The 12,507-nt window shown below is 32.7% G+C and overlaps 3 protein-coding genes across 7 annotated transcripts in view; 1 reads left to right on the forward strand and 2 right to left on the reverse strand.

Annotated features, from left to right (window-relative positions):
- Nucleotides 1–8,285, reverse strand: part of LOC130450157 (ecotropic viral integration site 5 ortholog) — a 43,066-nt gene extending 34,781 nt beyond the window's left edge. For 4 of the 5 annotated variants that reach the window (XM_056788371.1, XM_056788374.1, XM_056788370.1 and 1 more), the window contains exons 1-2: nt 5,713–5,933; nt 4,954–5,153 (exon numbers count right to left, since the gene is read on the reverse strand). In XM_056788371.1, coding sequence (XP_056644349.1) covers nt 4,954–5,012 — 59 coding nt within the window. In that variant the 5' untranslated portion in view covers nt 5,013–5,153; nt 5,713–5,933. Of the gene's footprint in view, nt 1–4,953; nt 5,154–5,712; nt 5,934–8,059 lie in introns of those variants that run through there. The other variant, XM_056788372.1, reaches the window with a different exon arrangement.
- A 410-nt stretch (nt 8,286–8,695) lies between these two features.
- Nucleotides 8,696–9,788, forward strand: LOC130450378 (putative peptidyl-prolyl cis-trans isomerase dodo). Its single transcript, XM_056788744.1, has 3 exons — nt 8,696–8,831; nt 9,035–9,238; nt 9,295–9,788. The coding sequence occupies exons 1-3, from the start codon at nt 8,777–8,779 to the stop codon at nt 9,513–9,515; spliced, it is 480 nt and encodes a 159-aa protein (XP_056644722.1). The 5' UTR covers nt 8,696–8,776; the 3' UTR covers nt 9,516–9,788.
- A 1,070-nt stretch (nt 9,789–10,858) lies between these two features.
- On the reverse strand, nt 10,859–12,444 carry LOC130450377 (28S ribosomal protein S29, mitochondrial). The gene is made up of 3 exons (XM_056788743.1): nt 11,688–12,444; nt 11,353–11,636; nt 10,859–11,111 (listed from the first exon to the last, which is right to left on the reverse strand). Exons 1-3 carry the CDS (start codon nt 12,354–12,356, stop codon nt 10,904–10,906), a joined length of 1,161 nt encoding a protein of 386 aa, XP_056644721.1. The 5' UTR covers nt 12,357–12,444; the 3' UTR covers nt 10,859–10,903.
- Nucleotides 12,445–12,507: the final 63 nt, after the last annotated feature.

The raw sequence follows: 12,507 nt of genomic DNA on the forward strand, positions 1-12,507 counted from the left end.
CGAACGATTCCGGATGATCCCGAATCTACTCCGTTTATTTTACATTTTATATAACGTATGTACACGTACTTTAGAACGCGTAGATTTAAAAAAGTCACGAATGTCTTTTTGGTTTCTTGACTTTTGGATTTTGTTATAAAATTTATTTCTGACGATCAAATCAAATCAATCATTCGGCCCTGTAACCAGCTGCTAATTGTTTCCGAACAATACCGAACGATTCCGGATGATCCCGAATCTACTCCGTTTATTTTACATTTTATATAACGTATGTACACGTACTTTAGAACGCGTAGATTTAAAAAAGTCACGAATGTCTTTTTGGTTTCTTGACTTTTGGATTTTGTTATAAAATTTATTTCTAACGATCAAATCAAATCAATCATTCGGCCCTGTAACCAGCCGCTAATTGTTTCCGAACAATACCGAACGATTCCGGATGATCCCGAATCTACTCCGTTTATTTTACATTTTATATAACGTATGTACACGTACTTTAGAACGCGTAGATTTAAAAAAGTCACGAATGTCTTTTTGGTTTCTTGACTTTTGGATTTTGTTATAAAATTTATTTCTGACGATCAAATCAAATCAATCATTCGGCCCTGTAACCAGCCGCTAATTGTTTCCGAACAATACCGAACGCTTCCGGATGATCCCGAATCTACCTCGAAAGCTTTAAAGACACACAACGGCATTTTTCAATAGTTTATTACGTATAACTCTGTAATGATGCATTTTATCGAAAAAATTGTAATGAACAAAAATGAAGCTTATAAAAAAAACAAAGAAATTAAACTATATTTTAATATCTTAATGTTATACCTAAAGCAAGTTATTGATACTTGAATAATTTTTGTTTTACGTAATTGAATATTTAACCTCGAATAACTGGAAAAGGGTAAATTTTTCAAAAAAAAGTCATAGACTACTTTTTAAAGAGCTTAAAAAGACCTTTTGAATGATTAGTGATAAAAATCGTTTCGACTGGAATTTCAGTGAGATTTGATGTAAAATAGTTAAAAGTTTATTTTACATTTGATATAATGTATGTACACGTACTATATTTTAATGTTAATACTCTCACCCAGAGTAGAAAACGTTTCTTTAATTTTTTATTTTTTACATATTTTGATGTATTAATGCGTCTAAATGTTCTTGAGCAAGCCCGCGAAACGGGTCCTAAGGCCGGCTCTGTCCAAATACAATGGAATTTTAAAATTCGGCGAATCCGCGCGGCGTCTTTCACATTTTTTTTTATATAAATGGCGGAATCGCCTTTGATATTTCCTTATAACATTATTTATTTCTGTTCTAGAAGTTTCTAGAAGTTTAATCAGGTGTATAAATGATTTGTTTAAACGCAGTTTGTCAACAAACAGTTTTTTGTTCGTTAATCGCCAATTTTGTACGCGGAATTTCAAATCGAGGAGCTAATTGAACGTTTTTGACGAAATTTGGAACGAAACTCATATTCCGAAGGTTGGGACAACGACACATGTAGAACTAAACGGTAAAAACCTTACGAATAAGCCCGCGAAACGGGTCCTAAGGCCGGCTCTGTCCAAATACAATGGAATTTTAAAATTCGGCGAATCCGCGCGGCGTCTTTCACATTTTTTTTTATATAAATGGCGGAATCGCCTTTGATATTTCCTTATAACATTATTTATTTCTGTTCTAGAAGTTTCTAGAAGTTTATTTAGGTGTATAAATGATTTGTTTATACGCAGTTTGTCAACAAACAGTTTTTTGTTCGTTAATCGCCAATTTTGTACGCGGAATTTCAAATCGAGGAGCTAATTGAACGTTTTTGACGAAATTTGGAACGAAAGTCATATTCCGAAGGTTGGGACAACAACACATGTAAAACTAAACGGTAAAAACCTTACGAATAAGCCCGCGAAACGGGTCCTAAGGCCGGCTCTGTCCAAATACAATGGAATTTTAAAATTCGGCGAATCCGCGCGGCGTCTTTCACATTTTTTTTATATAAATGGCGGAATCGCCTTTGATATTTCCTTATTACATTATTTATTTCTGTTCTAGAAGTTTCTAGAAGTTTATTTAGGTGTATAAATGATTTGTTTATACGCAGTTTGTCAACAAACAGTTTTTTGTTCGTTAATCGCCAATTTTGTACGCGGAATTTCAAATCGAGGAACTAATTGAACGTTTTTGACAAAATTTGAAACGAAACTCATATTCCGAAGGTTGGGACAACGACACATGTAAAACTAAACGGTAAAAACCTTACGAATAAGCCCGCGAAACGGGTCCTAAGGCCGGCTCTGTCCAAATAAAATGAAATTTTAAAATTCGGCGAATCCGCGCGGCGTCTTTCACATTTTTTTTATATAAATGGCGGAATCGCCTTTGATATTTCCTTATTACATTATTTATTTCTGTTCTAGAAGTTTCTAGAAGTTTATTCAGGTGTATAAATGATTTGTTTAAACGCAGTTTGTCAACAAACAGTTTTTTGTTCGTTAACCGCCAATTTTGTACGCGGAATTTCAAATCGAGGAACTAATTGAACGTTTTAGAGAAAATTTGAAACGAAACTTATATTTCGAAGGTTAGGACAACGACACATGTAGAACTAAACGGTAAAAACCTTACGAATAAGCCCGCGAAACGGGTCCTAAGGCCGGCTCTGTCCAAATAAAATGAAATTTTAAAATTCGGCGAATCCGCGCGGCGTCTTTCACATTTTTTTTATATAAATGGCGGAATCGCCTTTGATATTTCCTTATTACATTATTTATTTCTGTTCTAGAAGTTTCTAGAAGTTTATTCAGGTGTATAAATGATTTGTTTAAACGCAGTTTATCAACAAACAGTTTTTTGTTCGTTAATCGCCAATTTTGTACGCGGAATTTCAAATCGAGGAACTAATTGAACGTTTTTGACGAAATTTGGAACGAAACTCATATTCCGAAGGTTGGGACAACGACACATGTAAAACTAAACGGTAAAAACCTTACGAATAAGCCCGCGAAACGGGTCCTAAGGCCGGCTCTGTCCAAATAAAATGAAATTTTAAAATTCGGCGAATCCGCGCGGCGTCTTTCACATTTTTTTTTATATAAATGGCGGAATCGCCTTTGATATTTCCTTATAACATTATTTATTTCTGTTCTAGAAGTTTCTAGAAGTTTATTTAGGTGTATAAATGATTTGTTTAAACGCAGTTTGTCAACAAACAGTTTTTTGTTCGTTAATCGCCAATTTTGTACGCGGAATTTCAAATCGAGGAACTAATTGAACGTTTTTGACGAAATTTGGAACGAAAGTCATATTCCGAAGGTTGGGACAACAACACATGTAAAACTAAACGGTAAAAACCTTACGAATAAGCCCGCGAAACGGGTCCTAAGGCCGGCTCTGTCCAAATAAAATGAAATTTTAAAATTCGGCGAATCCGCGCGGCGTCTTTCACATTTTTTTTTATATAAATGGCGGAATCGCCTTTGATATTTCCTTATAACATTATTTATTTCTGTTCTAGAAGTTTATTTAGGTGTATAAATGATTTGGTAATACGCAGTTTGTCAACAAACAGTTTTTTGTTCGTTAATCGCCAATTTTGTACGCGGAATTTCAAATCGAAGAGCTAATTGAACGTTTTTGACGAAATTTGGAACGAAAGTCATATTCCGAAGGTTGGGACAACAACACATGTAAAACTAAACGGTAAAAACCTTACGAATAAGCCCGCGAAACGGGTCCTAAGGCCGGCTCTGTCCAAATAAAATGAAATTTTAAAATTCGGCGAATCCGCGCGGCGTCTTTCACATTTTTTTTTATATAAATGGCGGAATCGCCTTTGATATTTCCTTATTACATTATTTATTCCTTTTCTAGAAGCTTCTAGAAATTTATTCGGGTGTATAAATGATTTGTTTAAACGCAGTTTGTCAACAAACAGTTTTTTGTTCGTTAATCGCCAATTTTGTACGCGGAATTTCAAATCGAAGAGCTAATTGAACGTTTTTGACGAAATTTGGAACGAAAGTCATATTCCGAAGGTTGGGACAACAACACATGTAAAACTAAACGGTAAAAACCTTACGAATAAGCCCGCGAAACGGGTCCTAAGGCCGGCTCTGTCCAAATAAAATGAAATTTTAAAATTCGGCGAATCCGCGCGGCGTCTTTCACATTTTTTTTTATATAAATGGCGGAATCGCCTTTGATATTTCCTTATTACATTATTTATTCCTTTTCTAGAAGCTTCTAGAAATTTATTCGGGTGTATAAATGATTTGTTTAAACGCAGTTTGTCAACAAACAGTTTTTTGTTCGTTAATCGCCAATTTTGTACGCGGAATTTCAAATCGAGGAACTAATTGAACGTTTTTGACAAAATTTGAAACGAAACTCATATTCCGAAGGTTGGGACAACAACACATGTAAAACTAAACGGTAAAAACCTTACGAATAAGCCCGCGAAACGGGTCCTAAGGCCGGCTCTGTCCAAATAAAATAAAATTTTAAAATTCGGCGAATCCGCGCGGCGTCTTTCACATTTTTTTTATATAAATGGCGGAATCGCCTTTGATATTTCCTTATTACATTATTTATTTCTGTTCTAGAAGTTTCTAGAAGTTTATTCAGGTGTATAAATGATTTGTTTAAACGCAGTTTATCAACAAACAGTTTTTTGTTCGTTAATCGCCAATTTTGTACGCGGAATTTCAAATCGAGGAACTAATTGAACGTTTTTGACTAAATTTGGAACGAAACTCATATTCCGAAGGTTGGGACAACGACACATGTAGAACTAAACGGTAAAAACCTTACGAATAAGCCCGCGAAACGGGTCCTAAGGCCGGCTCTGTCCAAATACAATGGAATTTTAAAATTCGGCGAATCCGCGCGGCGTCTTTCACATTTTTTTTTAATAAATCGATAAATTGATTATTCATAATACATTTTATGTGGACTTACCGCTTGCTCGATCTTCTCGAATACCAATATCTCGTAGATACCAATTTTTGCAATACCATTTTTTTTTTTAATCACTTTATCTTAAAATGTTTATATACAAGTAAAATTTTCATAGTACCACCGCGAATAAAAAAAATATTGTTTATATAAAATCTAGGAGGTGAGGTAGACGCGTGCCTCGAGCTGGTGGAACTCCATCGCTGATGATGACGACCAGAAAAAAATAGTTTATTGGAAAAAAAAAACAAATTTCACTTTAATCGCGATAGAAAAAGTGAAAGTATTTTTTTTTATATTAATAAAACAATTAAATTATAATTTAACTGATATATATATATAAATCACTCTATACGATGTAATTAATACACAGGACCGGCACAGCTCGAATGTACCAAACAATTCGATATTATAAAGAAAACGCGTTTTGTTTTCGATCTAAGAACGCCAAAATCGAAACTTTTTCGCGTATTACGCCATATTTAACCATATAATAATAAAAAATATCGAAATACAAATCAAACAATTAATCAAATAGATGAATTAGGTCTGAATAGATCTCGATCCGGTCCTTATAAACAAACAACGACGAAATAATGCTTAGACAAACATATTCGGCGATGTGGCATTCGTTTGACCCAATTTTCAAGCCTCGCATTCAATTTAACCAAAACAATAACACCGATTTTATAAATTCGCGATATTTCGTGGAAAAAATGAAAAAAAAAACAGTTTTAATGATGCCGTTTCACCGATACGTACGAAAGGTCAGTAATTCGTGTCGCCCTAATAAAAGGGGTCCAAACATTTGAAGGTCCTTGCAGGATTGAGAACCGAAACGGAACTGAGGAGTTTCCTGGATCGCGGACCGGTCGATAGAGCTGGGGCGGTTCGAATTCAGACGCTATTTTATAACGTTTTACGCGGAATAACCCATTTCGAGAAATGTACAGAGATATCGAACCGGTGCTTTTATTTTGGGATGCCGCCCGTTCGAGTTGTCAACATTTTTCGTAACCAGTCTCGTTATTTTATAACCAGACCTCGTATATATTCATTTTCTATCTCGTTCGGTACCCTGCGCATGCTTGATGCGCGCAAAAGATGCGCAGAACTAACTGAAACGCCCAGAAGAGAGAGAGAGAGAGAGATATCGATTTCCGATTGATTCGAAACTCGTTTGATATCGATTAATTTCGATTTTCGATTGACGTCAATTCTCGATTGGATCGATTGAAGTTTGACATACCAACTTATGCACTTTTTTGCAAGTTAGATATTTTTGAAAATTATATTCGACGTCATTACTCGTTATCTTCGTATTTCGTACAATATAAAATTAATTTTGAGTATCGAAATCGTTTTCCCAACTCTATACGTCGGTCAGAATCGTCATCCAGGCGACTTATCCGACAAGAACCGATCGATAAGGCATTAATTTTGCTCGAGAGGATATCAAATTCTATTTACCATCCAATTTTTTTGAAATACGGCACCACTTTTTCAGAAAGATACCATTTGGATGGAAATAAAAAACCGGCAGACGATGTACGAGGTTTTGTTTATATAAATAAGGTTCCCGACGAATTTTTACGATGAAAAATCTGTTCGTTCGCGTTGAATGATACACTTTTGGAAAGATAAAACTTCATTTTTCCGTCAGGTCTTCGAATTTTCCGCGCCATTTGCACACACGTTTTGTGGGCGCAAAAAACGACAAAAATTAAGCCGAGCTAAGCTCCAGTCTCGTCGAATCACGCCAAACAGTTGTTTTAGCATCCGCAGATTGTCGAGTAGCGAAGTTTCGACGAGACCGTACGATCTGCGAAGACCAACAGCGCAGTGGTCGACCAAATGAGGTGATTATTCCAGAAATGTTGGAGAAAATCCACTGGATGATCGTCGATTGAAAGTGCACGGGCTAGAAAACATACTGGGGAGTTCGAAAAGTGCGGTACGTCGCATATAAACTGGATAAATCCTAATTTACGTCATCTTTTGTAACTTATTATTTTAAAAAACAATACATCGTTCGTGTTTCCCATTCAAAATCACGAAACATTGAACTGATAAGCTCTTTGTGAATATATTTCAACCGGAACAAACAATGAACCTGCCGTTTTTGACCGTTAAATGTACCTCGGCCTCTATTTTATATCCCCCGGTACGTCTAATTATCCTACACGGAAAATTTTTTGTATTTTTTAGCATTTATAAGCGTGAAATGTAACTTAAAACTGATTTTTTTCAAATTTACGACTTTAATTCTCAAAAATATGGATACAAATACATATTTTAAGTGATTCTTTTAAAAATTCATATGAAATTTATTACATTAACATGAATACGTAATATTCACACCCATATCGTTTGGGATTAGGTCAAACCCTAGCGAATACGAAGAAAAAAATAGATAAAAAGGGGTTTGGATACTTCCAAACAAGGTCAATTACTAATTAACATGAAATCATCTAAAAAAAAGCGAAAAACGTAATAATTTAAATATTTTTACACAATTATTCAAGTTTTAAACCTCAAATTTCATCAAATTAATTACATAAATCATATTTTATTGACATTAAAACCGTTAAATTTGTTATTATAACCTACGCCACTGTAAAGCCGCCATTATTGAAATTTAAAATGAACCCAATTGTACTTGGTCAATACAATAGATTGTTCTAAATTATTTCTAAAACATATTTGTAATTCGCGAACCCAACATATAATTTTTAATTGACCTAGTCTAGCGTAAGAATCATCGATGTAGTTGCCACAATTCGATGACTCACAAAACCAATTATCTACCTGCTCGATACCTGTTAAGTCAAACCAAAACATTAAGATCAATTACTTTCATAAAAAAAAACCCATATTTCACTCGTTTTAAATTGGGTAACTGAATTAATTCTAACAAATGTACAATCTTTTCAATTCAATTATTATCTAATAAATCGCATTGTATTAATTATTTTTTTACGGTTGGTGTGAGTTTTATGACCCACTTTCACAAAAAAAACTATATATAATATAAAATATTGACGGTTCAATATGCTATATATTAACATTAAATTACCCTATAACCCTTAAAACGCTAATTACTACTCACCTGTTAATAATACACTCACAACAACTTTTTCTTGTAAATTAAAATATAATCATCGAATCATATCTTTCGAAATCCAATAAAATTCAACCTTACCGTTCTTTGGATCTATATTACTAATTAATAGGCGATCAAAAACGAAAATAACAACCGTATTTTAATTATTTCTCGTCAAGCTTGTACTACGTGTCACTCTTAAAACCAATCGAACTCCACTGACAGAATTGTCAGCTCCTCAGCTGATTATTAAATAATTGTGACTATGTTCAGACTTATCAGATTTTCTAAAAACACGTGGGAGAATTTGAATTGCGAATTTTGATTGGTGGTAAAGAAGACTATTATTCTCTTAATTCTTCCAAACGCCAATAAAATTTGAAAATACAAACGGTAATAACCGAGATTTTATTGATGTTTACGAATATAACCGAATCTCAATAGCCTCTGAAGTTAGTAGATAAATATTTGAGATCAGTGTAGCCAACAAAAGCGACGCATATTAAACTTTATATAAACCGTTATCTTTTATACAATAATTAAAATGAAAAAGAATAGGAATAATAATGTAAATAAATTATAATTGAACTGGAATTTCATTAGGATTTGATAAATAATCTAAATACGGAATAGTATGATGCACCACTGCGAATAACTAAAAGGAAGCTAGATTAATTAGGGAATCAGTGGTGGCAGCATTGAAATAGGGTAAAATAAATAACGATGGCGGACGAACCTTTACCAGCCGGCTGGGAAAAACGATTGAGTAGGTCAACCGGTAAGTATACAATATTATTAAAAAATATTTATTCTCTGCATTTCTAAAGCAATAAAATTTAAATAAATTGTTAACATTAAATTGATTGTACATTAATTATAATAAAATATTTACAAGCGATTCAATAGATGCACAAAATATTTCTAAATCATTTATCTTGTAATTTATCATTATATTACAAATTTACTATGAATTTTCAACAGGTCAGCATTATTATTTAAATGTGTATACAAAAGAATCCCAGTGGGATGTTCCTGATAAGCCAGCTGAGCCCGTATCTTCAAGCGGTCCTGAACAAGTACAATGCTCACATTTACTCGTAAAACATAAAGATTCTAGAAGGCCTTCATCTTGGAGAGAAGAAAATATCACACGATCTAAAGAAGAAGCACTGGATTTAGTGAAATGTATATAAAAAGATTAAATTGCCCTTTTTTTTTCTTCATAAAAAAATTTTTTTCAGCTTATCGAGAACAAATTGCTCAAGGAAAAGCATCTTTTGCAGAATTAGCATCGAAATACTCAGATTGTTCTTCGGCGAAAAGAGGAGGTGATTTAGGTCCTTTTGGAAAGGGAGCTATGCAAAAACCGTTTGAAGAAGCTGCTTTTGCACTCAAAGTCGGGGAATTATCTGATCCAGTATTTACAGATTCCGGTGTGCATATTATTTTACGTACAGTTTAATTTCACCTAATTCATTTCCAAATAAGGATTACTACAATTCAGATATACTATTTAAGCTAAAACTTCCATTTCCAGATTGTTAATAATAAATTACTTTGTTGAATATTGAGCTTTTAATATTTGACAAGTTTTTAATAATCCACTTTGTATTACAAGACTAGTTATAGTTTAATTCAATCTGATGTATATTTACCAGCATTTATCAATTCTTTATTCCAATAATTCACTTTTTAATTTTTGTATAGCTACAAATATATATATTAGTGAAAAATAGTTTCATTCAAATTATTTTTTTATTGAAATCACTGGTAATATTGAAAATTTGTATTTGGGGGCTTTAAAAGGAGCTCGTTTCAGTTGTTTGCAACTGAAAATTTTTTAAAAATCTTCATAGAAATTAGAATGGTATTAGGAAATCTTCAAAAAGTCACTTTCCCCAAATAGCAGACCCATTTTGCTAAAAATTGGTGGTTAAAACTATAACTACATTCAACAGTGTTTGTTAAAACTAATTTCTTCATTATTATTCGAGATATCTAAATTTTCAGTACAACTTTTTTGAAAAATCGATATCGACAGTGGTAGTCATTGGAAAGTTTGGTGTTGCCACCATAGATACCTCAAGGATTCTTAGATGTAATTTTTTTCACAAAGCTCAAGACAATTTCTAAGCTGGACTAAGACTTTTAGATCGTCATTAGAGACAAGAAGGGTATTATGGGTAAAAACATAATTGAAGTCCACATAAGCAAGGAAGACAAAGAAAAGTTAATATTCATGTACAAAAAAGTATTTTTTGGTCCAAAGAAGCCGGGAATACAAAGAAAAGCTAGAATTCATGGGTAAAAACGTGATTTTTGGTCCAAAGAAGCCGGGAAGACAAAGAGAAAGTAGAATTTATGAGTAAAAACTCGATTTTTGGTATAAATAAAAAGAAAGATAGAAATAAGTAGGTATTTATGGGTAAAAACGTGAATGTTGGTCCAAAGAAGCCAGGAAGACAAAGAAAAAGTAGAATTTATAGGTAAAAATGCGATTTTGTTAGAAGGATTTGAACATAAAAAGAATGAACAGGATTATAGGATACCAAAGCAGCATATTATTGTCTGGAGCAGTATTTGCTTGAATAAATATGCCTGAAATTTGGGGGTAGACAAGTAGGTAAACAGCCGTATAAGAATGTTGGAAATGTACTTCATCAAAATCTGCTGCAGTTGTATTTGAATGAGTTCGATATAATTTGATAAGTTTTATTATTTTTCATAGTTTCAACTAGAGCAAAGTATTTTTTAACTCACCTCTTCCAATTAATAATACTCGTTTAGTAGTTGCTAAAAATAAAACTCAATTATGTGTAAATGAGAATTTTATTTCTTAGATTTAAAAATTTATAAAGGAGCACAAACTTTCATAAGTCTATAAGGATTTGAACCGCTAATAAATTCCACTTCTTCATCTAAACCAGGATAATCATTCACCCATTTCCTTTCCCTATAATAATCCATACAACTCGTCAATTCTTTTTTCGAATAATCCGGTACAAAAATTGGAACAAAAGGATCCATATGTTCAAAACCATCTTTTCCCAATAAATATCTAGAATAGAAATTTTATTATTTCGCATTACTTCAAATATTTAATGGTTTTGGCATGATATTACTAGTTCAATTAAACATTTGACAATATTTGTGAGATTGGGATATTATAATTAATCAAAAATGAACATCATCAAAGTTTTTCTACTCACAACTCACTATTTTTAACATAAACAGTGTTAAAATTTGAGAATTTATGAAAAAAAAAAATATTTTAATTTAAGATATTCGAGGTTAAATACCTTGGCATGTAGGATAATTGATCTTTATCTGCAATGGCGATTTCATCAACTATAACAACCACAGCTCCATTTTTCCAATCGCTTTTCGTTAAATTCAAAAAACCCTCTGTGATTGTAATTTTATGAGGATGAACAACTTCTTTTTTTTCGGTATAAACCCTTGTATTAGGATAGAAAAACGCGTTAAATCCATCAATTGCAGCTAATGTTTTAAATATTCCATTAGTGGACAGTATTTTTATCTCATTACAAAGAGCCACGATAGTATTTGAAGCATATTTAACCTATAATAGCAATATTAAAAAATATTTAAATATAATAAGAATTTTACTGACCCTATTTATCCCGTGATCAATGAGTTCTGTGAGATTTGATCCTTTTGGTGTGATTTCTCTTTTGCTCCATATATATTCGACGGTTGTTTTTACATTTGGGTTTGTCAGTATATGGGCATTTTGCGTTTTAAAATGTAATAACCAAGCAGCTGCATCTAAATTCAAATCAACGAATCCTTCTTTGGTTTCACTATTACTATATTCTTTACATCTTCGCATCCAATTCCCCAACCATGGTATATGAACGATAAGAAATTCATTTTTATGTGCATAATGTAAGATGTGTGCTAAACATAAAGTTTTTCCACTTCCTTTTCTACCATATAAAACGAATTTAACTGGTGGTTTGGAGTAATTGATTTGTTTCAGGCAATTTATTACATCAACTGACGGTTGTCGTATCATAAGGCAAAGCTCATTGAATGTTTTTGTTTGTATATCGAAAGTTTTAGGTATCCCTCCATGAAGAAAAATTTTCTTTCGATCTTCTTCAGATATTTTATAAAATTGTGCGATATGCTCATTCGTATGATTCGAACAGTCCGTTTCGGTGGTACGAAATCTTTGCAACCTCTCTTCACTTAAAATTAAAGGAGCACTAGAAAAGTTACTAATAGGTACTTTAATAAGTGCCGTTCTAGACACAAATTTTACTAAATTTGTTAACATTGTTATAAAATTCTTTAAATAATCATTTTCTGTTAAAGGTTATTTTCTTTTAAAAAAATTGTCAATTGTCATAAATTTAATGTATTGGTCAAATAGTTATTGTAGCTGACGCCTTTCTAGCCATAAAAAGAAGAAGACAATATGTGTTCTA

Source organism: Diorhabda sublineata, chromosome 11 (genome assembly GCF_026230105.1).
Source record: "Diorhabda sublineata isolate icDioSubl1.1 chromosome 11, icDioSubl1.1, whole genome shotgun sequence".
NCBI classification, from domain to species: domain Eukaryota; kingdom Metazoa; phylum Arthropoda; class Insecta; order Coleoptera; family Chrysomelidae; genus Diorhabda; species Diorhabda sublineata.

Excerpts from the sequence above, each read along its gene's own strand:
- LOC130450378 (XM_056788744.1), top strand. The coding sequence starts at position 8,777 with ATGGCGGACGAACCTTTACCAGCCGGCTGGGAAAAACGATTGAGTAGG. Across the intron at positions 8,832-9,034 it reads ACGATTGAGTAGGTCAACCG|GTCAGCATTATTATTTAAAT; the intron begins GTAAGTATACAA and ends AATTTTCAACAG. Across the intron at positions 9,239-9,294 it reads AGCACTGGATTTAGTGAAAT|CTTATCGAGAACAAATTGCT; the intron begins GTATATAAAAAG and ends AATTTTTTTCAG.
- LOC130450377 (XM_056788743.1), bottom strand. The coding sequence starts at position 12,356 with ATGTTAACAAATTTAGTAAAATTTGTGTCTAGAACGGCACTTATTAAA. Across the intron at positions 11,637-11,687 it reads TTGATCACGGGATAAATAGG|GTTAAATATGCTTCAAATAC; the intron begins GTCAGTAAAATT and ends TTGCTATTATAG. Across the intron at positions 11,112-11,352 it reads CAATTATCCTACATGCCAAG|ATATTTATTGGGAAAAGATG; the intron begins GTATTTAACCTC and ends TTTCTATTCTAG.